The sequence below is a fragment of the Argiope bruennichi genome, chromosome 8 (genome assembly GCF_947563725.1).
Source record: "Argiope bruennichi chromosome 8, qqArgBrue1.1, whole genome shotgun sequence".
In the NCBI taxonomy this organism is placed as follows: Eukaryota; Metazoa; Arthropoda; class Arachnida; order Araneae; family Araneidae; genus Argiope; species Argiope bruennichi.
Window position 1 is genome coordinate 90,484,587 of NC_079158.1, and position 15,738 is coordinate 90,500,324.

Below are 15,738 nucleotides of genomic sequence, written 5' to 3' on the forward strand. Positions count from 1 at the left end.
TTTGTTCCAAATAATTTGAAAGATAAATTTAGAAAAGTTAAAAATCATGAAAATTCGGAACTGTCATTCGGAAGACAGAACATTTTTAAGAAACATTTTTTTTTCTTCCGTTATTTTCATCCGATAAATTACTCATTTTTTTTCAAGAATCTCAAAAATTAATAAATTATTTTCAGGAGGAAATAAAATTTAAATATTATCCTAAAATTAGTACGGGTAAATTTAAATAACTCAATTTTTTTTATTTGAATTATTTTGTATTTGGTGTATTAATGCTTAAAAGACAAAAGAGTAGGAATTAGGATATATTAGGAATTTACACACACACACACACACGCATATATATATATATATATATATATATATATATATATATATATATATATATATATATATATATATATATATATATATATATATATATATATATATATATATATATATATATATATATATATATGATTGTGTGTGTGTGTGTGTGTGTGTAAGTGTGTTTATAACAACAAGAAAAATATATCATTGATATTTCCCGTGAAGAAAAAAAGTATTTATTACAGTAAGTATTTATTACATTGATAATGTTTCTCGATATTTTACAAATGAAACTATACATAGGTTTCAAAAATATTGGGTACCTTTTTTATTCAGTGACACTTTATTTGTGTGCAGTTAATTATATGCAAATAAATTATTTCAGATTCAGAAAATTAATGATTTGTTGTTAATTGATAAATTTTGTTATATATTATCGACTTATATTCAGGAATATAATAACATTTTAATGAAACATTTAAATTTCAGAAAAGTTTAATTACTGCTTAAAAATAAACAACAATCTCAAATATTTTTGTTTAAATCTGATTATTTTTTACTCTCACAAAATTAACCAATTCGTGTATTATGGAAAAGTACTGTTTGCCAGTAACCCCTTTTATGTTATTTATTCACATTTTCTCTTGATCAGCAATACTGGGAGTGACAAGTCACTAAAATTGTTAAGTTGAATCATTGAATAGCATAGAATTTTGATGAATCATTTTAAAATAATATTGTTCTTGAATATTAAATTCAAGTATATTAATTTTAAAATAATTTTTATTTCAATATAAAAATTTGCTTTTTTTATTTGTTAAAAAATTATTTTTCCAAATCACTTTACACAAAGTTTGAAGATATTCCTTAATAACTATCCATAATATTATACAGGCATAAATTAATTCAAAAAGCAGTGAGGTTAAGATGGTCTGTAAACCTTTTTTCTAATAATTATCCCTAAAAATATTTTATAAGCAATGTTACAATTTTGTTTCTAAAATTTTGCTATGAAGTCGTATTTTGTTCTTAGAAAATAGGACTTTTATTTGCATGGCTTTTCAGATTTTTTTAAAAAAACGTATTCTCTTTCATACTTTTCGTTTTTTTTTTCTTCAAATGTCACTCGCGTTTTGGAGATATTTTTGTCTCTGTAATCTTGCTGGTTGATTTAACATTACTGTCTACTTATACACTTTGAATATTTTCTCTGTTTAGAGTATTATCCTTCTTATAAGAATATATTTACCAAATTATCTTATTGTTCAAAAATACTCTGGTAGGAAAGATTAATCTATTATTTTTCCACATTGATTTGAAACAATGTTTGGGATATATGGATTTCCAAAATAAGAGCTTAATTTTAAGAATTCATTCATTCTAAGCACGTATTTGATACCAATTCAATAAACATATAAACTGTTATTTATTCTTAAAATGAAGTTTAATTTTTTATGTGTTTTCTATGCATTATTGAATACATTTGTCGTGAATGTGGATGACATATTTTACATGACATCATTGATGTGGATGACATATTTTAAAATATGGGTGTAATTACTTCATTAATATTTTAAGAAGTTATGAGTGGTGAAAATCTGTTACCTAGAAATAGTAATTGGAAGAATAATTTTTAAATAAGATTATTTATGTAAATTAGATAATTTTAACTTATTTATGAATATAATTATTATATATTCTAAAATTTTGTTTCTAGATGACGAGTAATATCTTGTTATTTTTTAAATCCTATCCTGTTTCAATATGAAATAAGTTTTGAATAGAGAAAATGTGTTACCTTAGAAATATAAATCCGGAGAATAATTTTTAAATAAGTTTATTTATGCAAATTTGATAATAGTAATGTATTTATAAACGTAATTATTTATAGAAATTTTCTTTTTCCAGATAATATCCAGTCATATCTTGTTACTCTTTAACTCTTACCATGGTTCTATATGCAATAATTATATATAAGTAAAATAGCAATATTTAAAAGAATTATTCTAGATAATAAAAAAATAAATTATTGAAATCAGTTATGATTAATATATTTTAAGATTAATATATTTCCCAAATCATAGAATACAGCATATTACAGATCTTATAAATCTGTAATATGCATGAAATATGCAGTACAGTATATTTAAAAAATTATAAATAATTTAAAACAATTTTCTTTAGATATCACAGGAAATCTCGTGCATTATATATGTATTATTATTCGATTTTATGAAGTCCAGGAAAAAAAAATTACTACTCAAGGCTACCATTTCCTTTTCCTGGAAATTCTGAAAACGCAAAACAGCAACGTTAGCTCGATTTCAAAATGTTATCGAGAAATACATAAACCGAAATCACCGAAGTTGGATACCTTTGCTTTCTTCTGAAGAAAAATTGGTTAAAATAATGGAGCCACATCAAATGTGATTATGCTGCTTGTGCAATTTCAGTACCACCCCTTTACCTATGGCCACTTTAGGATTTTGAGTTTAAGTATTGATGACTAAGCTACGTTAAGAGAAAAGGTTTTATTTTAAGAGGTCCTCCTGCTTTCGTTTGCGCTGTCAATTCAGGTATGAAAGAAAATAAATTGGATTTTAAACCCCCAGACAATTTTTTTATGTGTGGATCGGGGCACTTTTTTTCGTTTAAAACGGCAACGCTCCGCCGTTATCGCCCCCTGATGATGATGGATTCCATTGTCAATAATAAAAAACCCCAAGGTATGTGGAAAAAAAATGGAGTAAATGAAATATCGGTACTTAAGAAAGTGATTTTGATAGCCGTGTCGGCTCCAGTAAATCGTTATAAATATTAGAATCGGTGGTTTTCAATTAAAAATAATAAATTCCTTATACCACTCACAGTACACATATTGTTTACTAGATTGATAATTTAAATGTTAAAATGGCATATAAGCATATTATTAATTTAGATTTTTTCAGAAATTTTCCTACGCTTTACTATGAAATATTTATTTTATAATCCAACAATGCTTTATTTTTTGTTTAAATTTCTTTGCAGACGCCCTGTAAGTTCTTTGAGGATAATATGCCCATTCTTGTATGACTTTAAAATTGCGATGGATATAGTAGAGAGGGTAAGAAAAATAATAAAAACATGTGTTATTTATCCTTTTAAGTTTAAAAAGCCTCTCTTTAATTTTAAATTTTTCTGTTTCAAACTTAAAATTTCAAGTGTTCTATTTTTTTAAAGTAATATGGAAACTGAAAGTAATTTAGTTGTTTTCCTATTTTTCTTCTAAATTCATATCCATTGAGTTTTAATCCTATTAATTTATTATCAAAATGCTATTAATTTTTAAAATAAATATGAGCCCGATTTAAATTTCTATTTTCAATAACTTGAATGTAAAAATAAATGTCTCTTAAAATCCAAGATTTTTCAAAATACTGTAAAAAATTATAATAGTATAAAATTTGAGATAATTGCCATAAAGAGGTATAAAGCAGAATAAACTTTTAAATTGGAAAGTTCTTAAATTTTGGAGAAATGGGAGAATGATTTTCGCTATATTAATTCTTCAAAACACGGTAATGAAGGAACTATAAATGTTTTGAGAAAAGTATCATATGTTATTGAAAAGCACCAAAACTATTATCAGATTAAATTCGTGCATATATTCCTATTTTTCAGTTATTTTGTTAAAAGTGGTAATTTGCAGGATCAAAGTATTGATTGCTCTAAAAGTCAAGCGAACGGATTATTTTATCATCCACATGAAAAGCTATTGGACTATTTAGTTCGTTGCGATGTAGTGGTATCTTCTTAGCTTTCTATTCAAGTCAATGTAGTCTTATTTTTTAATAAGTATCTAAACTTATGTTCTAAATTTAATGTGGCCTTATTATTTTTAGATACCCGTAATTCGCTTTCACAAGTTTCAGAAGAATTGAAAAGTGTAGAATTATTTTAAATTTGATAATTGTTTATTCTTAATGGTTAGAGTTCACCAATTGAATGTAACATGAAACAATTAAAAATTTCAAAATTTCAAAGCTTTCTTCATTTGACTGAATTTGAAAAAAATATCTAATTGAAATCAAAATGTTTTATCTTATAGTAAGAAAGATCTCTTGATTCATCCTGTTCATTCATAAAGAGGGAAAAACTATTTTTTCAGAAAGGAATTCATTTCTCATTCATGGAATGCGTTTAATAAGAATGATTAAATATATTTTATTACATATCCTATGAAATGATTAAATTATCACAAGGTGTTGAATATAATATCCAGCATTGCATTTTCAGATTAATTTCTTGCATAATACAAACATATTATCTATGTCAAACTACAACCGAAGCTTTGATCAAAATTTCTCATAAAATATTATTTTTCTGATTTTTATTTATTTATTTGCATAATTAGTATTTGTTTAAGATTTTTTATTGTAATGAAACAAATTTAAATATAGCTGATGTAATATTGAAACAGATAATATGATATGATAGTGTAGTATTTTTTTTCCATATCTATATAATAAACCCTTTATAAATATCCATAATTATATAAGATATTAAAATGAATCATTGAAAGAAATAATGAAAAAACAAAATAATAAATCGTTTATTTCTATTATATATTGAATATTTCTAGACTTTGTTTTTTGTTAGATTGTAGTAATAATATTCCGGATATTTCATTTCTTTGATTTAATTTACAAACCAAAATCTTAATATCATAAGAGAACACTTACATATAAAAGTGTAAATAAATTATTGGATTGTATTAATATAAATAAAATTGATAAGCCATGATTAACAATTTTCTAAATGTTTGCTGCTGTTTCAAATTATTTTTAATATAAATGCAATTAACAAGCCATAATTAACAATTTTCAAAATGATTAGTACTTGAATTTACATAGCTTTTGAATTGCATAATATATATTCAAACGTCACTTAAGCGTCATTCTCATAAACATCCATTCATAAGCATATTCATTACACATTCAAGCATGTTTCATTATATTTTTGAAATTTGTGATAAATCCGTGTATTTTGATAAAGCACCATTTTTTTTAAATAACAAAATTTGTCATTATGTATTCTCGTCACAACTTCATTTATGCATTCTAATTCGTTAAGCATCCATTTATAAACATGCTTATTATGCATTTTGGATTTTCTTATTACAATTTTTAGATTTGGAAATAATTACTGCAGATTCATGGATTTTTTTTTTTTTTGTAAAAATAACTAAAATAATAATTATATTTTTAAATATGATTGGCCGTATCATTGCTATGACTTCAAAATTTACAAGCCCCGAAAAAAAGAATAGCAACCGCGAAAACAATACTAATGTGGCAGCTCAGATTTGCCTACACTACGGATTTTTTTTTCAATTATAAAACGATTTGGATATATTTGGCACAATATTTTGTTATGAGATGGTGATAAGGTTTCATTCCTTTAAATCCTTAAGAATTTCCAAAAATGGTAGATGTTTACGCCATAATAAAATCTTTTTCTTTCATCTAAGGGCAGCTATGGATGGATCTTGACTTTCATAAGAATTCCATTCCACATCATCATTTTCGTGGTAATGTCATATATATACAAAAATATTTTTTTTAATGTCTCGACTGTCATTCAGTCTTATTAAATGCCCTATCCATTTTATAATATGTATTGATATTAGTTTAAAATTATCTGGATCATAAACTAGTTTCTAAATTTCTGAGGGAATACATTTTCTCCAATAATTAATATAATTAATTCCTTAAAATATTCCGTCTAAAATTCTTATTTCAAATACATTAGAAATTATTTATATGAAATATATAATAAACTAAATATGTAAAAAATAAGTAAAATTATATATTTATGTATATTGCCATTTCTTGAACTTAAAGAGTATCAAACATTAATATAATTAAGAAAATAAATTTATTATTTATTAAATAGCATTTGAATTATTAATAGCATTTAATAGCAATTAGAAAGAAAGACTGTTTCAAAAATGGCAAAAATTTCAACCGGTACAAAATGATATCACAGTTATTGAAAAAAAATATTTATGAAAAAATTTCTTGAAGCATTATTTCTAAAAGGCAATCTTAAAAATAGAAGAAGAAGGAATAAATGTCATTTTTTTGTTATCAAGCTAACCGTGGCATATTGATTATATTTAATTAACAGAACACTAAAATTGGTGACATTTTCCAGCATAGATATGCTAATTATTATACATTTCATAATTTTTTTTGAAAAAATTCTGGAAAATTGTAATTTTTTTATTCATAAAATTAATAAGCACATCACTTTTTGAAGATTTAATGTGAAGAAACAACTCAGAAAACAACAGTTCGGTAAAATTTATAATTAAATAATGATCTCCTTTTTCTTTAAGCAATTGTTATTCTGCTTTCTTCTAAAATTTATTATTTATAGACTTCTTTTGATAAGGCCGACATGTTTCACAGTTTATAATTGTTTTGAAGTCTAGGAGGAAAAACAAAATACTTCACCGAACTCATGTTCTGAAACTTTAATTTGCCTTCATTTTCAAACTTTCTTTAATCTCCTAAATTAGAAAAGGAAAAAAAAAATCAGAATAATGTTCAATGATTTGTTTCCCTGATAAAGTTTAACAAATAGCATTAAGCGAAACTTTAATCAAGATTAAACCAGTGCAAATCTTCCAGCTTTTAAAGATAAATCAAACGCACTTCCATGATTACCGTGTAGGACTAAAGTGCACTTTGTAATTTAAACTGCAACGCTTTGTTGGAGGCTGTGTCGATCGGAATTCTAATAATGCACCTCTACGTGATAGAGACCTTCAATTTGAATGAATCCGTGATGATAGACTCTGAGCACGTATCTGTAATCAATCTTGACGTCACTTGAGTGAGATGGCCTGTTATTACCAATTAATATTGCCGTCGACATTCAGGTATCTATGCTTTAGGATTTCAGGTAGAGTAGTTAGTAAATGCTTTCTGCCTTCGGAAGGTTAGAATTGAAGTTAAGCAAATAGTTCAGTAATGTGATAAGGTCTTGCTCTGCTTAACTTTTAATTAATTTTAGTTACAGTGTTTCAAATAGTTAAAATGTATAATTGAATAGATTCAAATTTATTTAATTCCTAAATATTTTATATGTATTTTAGTTGACCATTTTATTTAAATTAATGGCTCAGTTTTTCTCTAAAAATTACTAAGATGGTAGAATTTGTCGTTGTTTTCATTCAACTAAGGATTCAAGAAAACTTTTAGGATATAAAAGAGTTCCATTAAAATTTTGAATAAAATTAAAACATGCATAAAATGATTCACACTCAAATATATCAGAACGGAAAGCTCAAAAGGACAGTTGAATGAAATACAGCCGCCTGGATGTCACTGAGAAATTCCTCTTTTTGTCGTTAATTGAGATTTATTGAATACCTGAAGTACGTGCTTTGTTAGATAAAGACACTCACCCAGATGGGTTTGAGAAACAGATAAATGTTCTTATAATACTGAAGGTAGGTCCAAATATATGTTTTTTAATAGCCTTCAGCTAAACTGGATATTCTTTTGAATATAAACATTTTAAAATCACCAACTATCATTGGCCATTTTGAGGAGGAGTAGGGGATTTTTCTTATTTTTGGAAGATCAATAAGATTATTGTAGTATTTTAAGGTACCTACTCGAATAATCATAAGAATTAGGGGATTAAATCATGCGTTTAAAGATACAAAAAAAATGTATATTCCTTCGAAGATTGGCAAATTTTTGTATAAAAATATTCCTGTCTTAAATTGTTGAATAAAACAGTAGTAAGATTCTAATAATAGCGAAAGATTAAGAATATATGGATAGTTCAAAATGTTTTATTAATTTACATTTTATGAAATTATGGCAATAAAATATAATAGAACAATTTTAAAAAAAATGGAAAAATAATTTTACTACCCGTAATCGGCGAATCAAGTCTGCAAAGATAATATTAAATATTATATTGTCAGTTTTAACTGAAATTGAAATAATGATAATTCTAAAAATACTAATTCAAGTAATTCAAATTTATGCAAGACGAAAACTGGTATTTTTATTTTAAAAAGTTCCGATTAATTGTTCTCTAAATAAAAAATGCTGTTATTAATTATTAAATTTTTTGACGGATAAATATTTTGAAATATTTTTAATATTAGAAATATTTGAAAAAATAATTATAAAATTTTGATATCAATACATCTATTATATTGATAACAAAAGCTTATTTTTACGATTTATTGAATATGGCCAACTAATTATGCATTAATAGTTGGTTTGCCTTATTCATTCAAAACAAGCCTTGAAAATGAATGATCAAACTTCTTTTTTATATAAGTAAAAGATTTCATAATATATTTTATTCCTGTTGTATAAATATGAAAATTTGAATATTACAGCAGTTTTGTTATCCACTATCTATAATCCAATCCATCAATAACATCGATTTAAAATATCTCGTTTCACTGAATTCGTTTTTAGTGTAACTATTTACCAGTTTAGTATTTCATTTCCTAGATAAGAAATTATTTAGTTAATATTCAGATATTCTGTTCCTTTATTGGAGATGGATTCAAGACTTTTTAAAAGGAAAAAATATAAGAAAAATATATTAACATTTAACAGCAGTAAAAAGGAAGCATTATATTCTTGCTATCAGATCAAATTTTTAATTAATGTGTTTATATGGATGAATTATGGATACATCACTTGGATATTGAAATTAAATTGTAAAATTCCATGCAATAAATGGTGGAACATGAAGGAAATATAATGAATTCTGAATTCTTAAAACTTTGACAAGAATAAAAAACCCGTCAATCCCATAAGTTTACTCGAATGAAATAGTAAGTGTACCGCAACCAATTGTATATGAAATTTAGGAAATTTCAAAAGATTATTCATAAATGTGCTCTTTTAATTATTCTTTTTATAAAAGTGCATAATGGATGGTGAAATGCTTCTCAAAAAGTGACAATATTTATTTTGTAAATTTCAAATAAATTTTTGATTTTATTTAATTTAATATTTTGCTTTTTTAAAAATTTTTATATTTAAGTATGCTTTAGTGTTGTTATGTCACCGTTCATTTCCTTTTGATATTTCTATTTCTATTTCATTCCATTATTAATAGAAGAATATAAAATAATTAAACATACTTAGTGAATATATTTAAACTTTTAACACATATTGTATAAAATAACATGCGATTATTCTTATTTGTTTGTTATTTTAACGAAAAAATAAACAGTTTTTTAAAATATTTAAGTTTATTTCATATTAAACTAATTGGACTATGTTCATTATATATATTAAATATGATTAAAATTCAATTGTACTTAATTAACATTAAAAAAATATTGTGCAGATTTTATTCGTTATTCATATAGATATTAGGTCAGCAATTTCAACAAAATCAAGTTATTAATTGTATTTCAGAAAAAAAACTTTTTCGACCTATAAAATCCATCTTTTTTCATTACATTATTTCGAAATCTATTGTTAAATTGTTTCAGTTTAACTAAAACCATAAATCAACACTACAATCCATTAAAAAATTTCTTAGGATTAATTTAGGTATTGAATATTAGCCAAAAACATTAGTCGAAGCAATTAAGAGTGCCAAAATTAACCCAAAGGAATCGTATACATGGTTAATTTACATGAGCATGTTATCGAGAGTTTATCAATAATTAATTTCCGTTGGATACAGGATTCAGTTTTCTCGATAAACGTATACCTACATCTACTATATGTATTTATAATTACTTCTCACGCATTTAGTATGTGAAGTAAAAAGACATCCTATAAGTTTTAAATATTTTACTTAATTTTACTTAATCGAATAAATAGTTGTTTCTTTAAATATTAACAATTAAATCGTTCTTAAAAATTTTCTATGGTATCGATAACTCAGAAAACATCTTAATCATAATGAGATTCGTAAACGCAATTTTGACGCTGATTCAATCAAATTATATAAAAATCAAATTTCTGTTTTGTTGTAATGTATATAATAATGTCGCTCTGCTTACTTTATAGGATATATATATATATATATATATATATATATATATATATATATATATATATATATATATATATATATATATATATATATATATAAAATATCGAAATCAAAACTGAATAATAGAAATTAGTTTTGAATTTAAAACTGTAAACCATAACATATTTCTAAGGTTGTCCATTATTAACTTCGATAATTAAAATAAAGTTAACTTCGCTTGCTAACTTCGATAAGAATAATTCAAAATTTCACTGTTTCATATTATTTAAGCAATAATTAAGATTTAAGACACTCTTTAACGGCTTTAATTTCATATCTTTGATCCTGAATTATGGCTGACTGTTATATTCTTAATTATCGCCATGAATAAAACGAAATACTAGAAACTATTTCAAAAAATCACTTAAATTTTGAGAAAAACAGAAACCTAATACCCAATTATTTAAAAATAAGAATTATCCTTAGCAGAATCATTATTTGGTCCATTAAAGTATTCGAACAAATGATTATGAATATCGAAAATCTGATATTAAAACTAAGAAAATCTAAACGTTAAACTTATAAAATAATTCTGTGCTCAAAATTATCTTTAACTATTATCTATAGTTCTTAAAAATTTAACCAATGCAAACCATTTATATCGATAAAATTTTGCATAATAATGTTAAGAATTAGTTTTCCACACGAATTAAAACAATGAATTATGTAAGGAAAATAATTAGTCTGAAATATTTTCATAATAATTTGTATCTTCGATTCTATTCTCTTTGTAAAAAATTTATTTCAGAAACAAAATTACTTCGAATCAAAAATGATTTTATTAGGACTTTTACAAAAACTAAATTTAATGGCAATTTCATCGGCGTACCAAAATTGTTCATGAAAGGCTATTTTAAATTTAGATGGTAATATTAATTATATTATGTATTTATATTTATATTTTATTTTCAAATCATATGAATAGCATGTAAATGGAATTTAATAAGGTGAAAATAATACGAAATTCATTTCAAAATTTATTAGAGATTTTATTGAAATTTAGATGATGATTTTTCAAATATTTAATCTTGAATATTTTCAACGAAATGTTAATAATAAAAAAATACAAAAACCATGTATGGTTAAGGAAAAAATAACAAAGCAGTGTAAGCGCAATAAGATTAAATATGGACGAAAATATCATGAATTAAAAATAATGTAATATAATTTTAGTTTCACAATGTGAATATTATATTAAAATCTAAAGAAAAATATAAATAGTGTCACTTCCTAAGAGACCGATCAGAGATATTTTTACCTTTTTTATAATCTAAAACTTTTTTAAATGTTAAACTTTACAGAAAATCCTAAACTCAATAACAAGCATTACTCATCTTAAAACTTTCTGAAAAAAATAAAGATGGAAGAATGATACATATAAAAAGAAACTAACCAAAATTATTTTTTAAGAAATTGAAAATACCTCCCTTACCTCTGCAAAAAATATGATTTCTAGACTTCGTAAACGAAATAAACGATATGAAATTGCGAAGTCATAAAAGCGCTACAGATCCTTCAAATAACCCAATTTCCGGCAAAAAAAGCTTTTTTCTTCGAAACAATTTCTGCACTTCTGCGAAGAAATCGAGTCCACATTTCGAAATATCCGCAAATCTTCTCAATAATTCACAGGATAAAAGTGATAAAATAAGAAGTTATGTCGAAAAATTGCATCCACTTACGAATATTTCGGCAAAGGATACCCTTGTGCAGCACAGGGGAGCTCCACTGTATGGCCCACTTCGGTTTCTATTTTTGGCTGACTGTGAGTGATTCTGGGAGATACGCTGCTTCGAGCATCTGGAGAAAAAAAAATCAGAAAATATTGAGACTTTTACCTTTTGAATATGATCTATAGAGAAGAGATAAGACTGATGGTTAAAACATGGAGTTTAGTATTACTTTTTATGAGAAGTGTTTGAGATGTCATATTTTTGAAGTCAGATGGAAAACATGAAATTGATGTCTGAATTTTGAAATATTTTCGATGAAAATAATTTTATTCACTGCCTGAGTTTGAAGTAATAATGCTATAAATTGATTTCTTTAGAAATAGGAGATACTTCTGAAAAGTTTTCTTCCTCAGAAAAAAAAAAAAAAAAACATTCGAAAAATGTTCGAATATTTTCTGAATCTTCGTTAAAATATATTTGATAGTTCATAAAATTGAGTATTGAACTTTACGAAAAGACTTTTTCACTATCCTAGAATTGCATTAAATTTTAGAAATGAAAATGTTCTTTATTAAACTGGAGATCTGTGAAATGATTAAAATAATAGAAATTAAAATACATGTGATTCAGTAAAGAGTAAAATTATCTACAATTTTTCTAAATATTCTTATTTTATTCTTTATTTCTTTTATTTACTCATTTATAAATTATCCTTCATAAGTTGGCTAAGGATTTAAATGATATCATATTTTATAAAAATATTGTTATACCGTGGGGAACTTTCGATCATTAGGAACATCAGGTTTGGATTTTTTGATAGTTGACAAGTTTTACAGAAATATTGGAACATTTGGAACCACTAGCAGTTTTGTATGCTATCAGTTAAAGAAAAAAAAATCCTATTTGAACCTGATTCTGACATCTAAATGTTTGTGTCCCTTATTTCTGAAAATATTGTTCGAATTTTGAAAACTCAGCACGGCTTTCATTCATTAGAGTTATAAATAATTTTTAAAGTTTTTAAAATTGTTTGATATAAACTTCAAATTAAACTTTTGAAATCGGCTATCAAATATCATGAGCGATAAGCTATTATGATTACAAAGAATAATAAAATCATGATATTACTTATTGTGTCTTCGCTGAAAAATATTCGATGTAGTTAAGAAATGACTGAGAGACAGAAATTAATTTATTTTCTTTATGCAAACATCAACAATATAAACGATGTCTTTATTTAGAATTATTTTATCAATGATCCACTTCAACATTGAAGCTGAATATGTTGAGTATTATGGTAAATGAATGCTTTCATCGAGATTTGTTTAAAAAATATAAAAAATGCTGTTAAATATACTTTCTGAACGTAATATTTTTGAAATGTATTATTTTGGAAGTAGTTTTCTTATGAAAGGACTTGATATTTATTTAGATTCAAATAAATTAGAAAAAAAATTGTATGAAAAAAATTATTCTTTTTTTTTTTTTTTTTAAGTTTCAGTTATTAACTGTTGAGAATAAAAAGGTTACTGAAACATGTAATTTCTCAACTGGAAGTAAAAAAAGAAAAAAAAATATTTATGCTCCTATTAGTGGTTATAAATCGTTTTCAGAAAACTGCCTTCTTACTTTAATCTCAGAAAAATTATGTAAAATATTACTTATGAAAAATTTTGATTTGTTAGCTTCCTTTAGTTTTGAAAATACTTTAAAGAATCATATTGACATCTAATATTAGGTATCTATTTTGGTATGACTGTGACTGTTCCTGGACGATGCCTGCTGTGATTATTCTGAAGATATGTTCAAAAATGAAAAAAAAAAATGAATATGATATAAGGCAAAAACAAAAGACTGATAATTGAACCAGTTTGCAGTTAAACATTTTTATGGGTTGCATCTGTCATGGAGCATTTTTTGGCAGAACAAAAACAAAAAAAGTGTAGATTTGCAAATTAATTGCAAAGACAAGATTTTATCATAGATTATATGCTTAAAATTGTAATATAAAAGATTGATTATGTTTAAGTCCCATGCAAATGAACATCATACATGTTCGATTAAAAAAAAAGCTTTAAAAAACTTTTTCCCCAAATTGATTTTATGAGTTAGATAAAAGATGCATTTATTTCCAAAAAATTATTGTCAAAAAATCTGATAATTTCGATTTTTGAAATTTTTATTCATTGGAATTGAAGGCACGACTATCTCTCGCATCATATGTTATATGCGAAAGATATTAAACCTTTTATTTGAAAATTGCAGTATTTTTAACTAAAATCAAATATTCACAATTTATAAATTTTGCGCAAATTATTTATCTCACAGCAATTTTACATTTAAAATAAAAAAAATAAATTTTATATAAATTGGAGAATAAATAAGGTTTAAATCTGAGACAGCTGTGCACTTATCAAATATTGTTCAGATGACCCTAAATTATAAGCAATTTCATTTCGTAATTGTAAAATGAATATGATAATATATAAAAGAAATATTAAATAATAAAATTAAAAAATCAAAAGTTATACAATTAATTTTCAGAATTATCCTTTTTTCAAAAATCGACAGCCACCTGTTATTTTTCTGATATAGACATTTTTAATCATTATTTTATCACCAAAGAATAACTTACCTTGTGAAGTAAATGACTTTTTATTCTTCGTTTATTACTAATAAATATGACTGGTTTTTTTGTTTGTTTTTTTTCGTCCGAGCAAAAATTTTTATTAAGTAAAAATTTCCGTGGATACCTTTTTTGTAGTTCTTGAAGAACTATAAAATGCATACATTTACAAAAATAATTGACTTAAATTTTTGTCGTATGATAAAATACGTTCTAGTTTTTTTTTTTTTTTGTGTGTGTGTTAATCATTAATCAATATCAGCCACTATTGATTATATAATGGCATCTCCAAGAATTTCAGATAAAATTCACTATTTCTAAAAAAATATAATCTATAATCAGATGAGTATTGAATAAAATGTTATGTTTCAGTATTCAATTATAAATATTAATGTGATAATAAAATAAAAATAAACATATATATTGCATGTATTTTAATTTAGGGCTGTAATTTGTTAGATTGCGCCGGTTTCTTCTAAATTTTGGGGAATAAATGAAAATTGCCGCTAATTATTTCCGAGAATGAACACATAATTACCCAAGCGATTTGAGAAATCATTTTGGTAATAAAGGATTTATGAAATTCGATAAAAAACATTATCCAGTGTTCATTTATAACAATAGTTTATAAATCTAGTACAGAAGGAAATGTCAAAAATTTATTACAAAGAATAACTCATTTTTCATTTTGAGTTTTAATATGGTTAAGATATTTTTATTGTATTGAAAAATAGAATTATTTCAGAAAATTGATTTTGCAATGCATTCTGTATGAATTTTTGCAGCATTAATTTATATCAAAAGTTTTTTATTTTCTTTTCAAATATTTATATTGTACAGAAATATTATTTTATTTAAGTGTTTTAATTATAATTTATGCCTACATATAAAGGGCATTTTATAAACATTTGCAGAAAATTACCCCAAAAAGTTAATAAAAATTTCATCGATTTAAACAAATAAACTAAAATTAAAAGCAAATTATTAGTAAAAAATACATCACTGTTTTACATTAAGCAAATAACAAATGTTCTCAAATAACTAGTAAAT

General features: G+C 24.3%; 1 protein-coding gene across 2 annotated transcripts in view; it reads right to left on the reverse strand.

Annotated features, from left to right (window-relative positions):
• Nucleotides 1-15,738, reverse strand: part of LOC129981268 (cell adhesion molecule Dscam2-like) — a 292,355-nt gene that overhangs the window by 139,132 nt on the left and 137,485 nt on the right. For both annotated transcript variants that reach the window (XR_008785299.1, XM_056092040.1), the window contains exon 5: nt 12,072-12,189. Coding sequence is in view for 1 of the 2 variants with exons in the window: in XM_056092040.1 (XP_055948015.1) it covers nt 12,072-12,189 (118 nt within the window). In the remaining variant the exon portion in view is untranslated. The remainder of the gene's footprint in view (nt 1-12,071; nt 12,190-15,738) is intronic.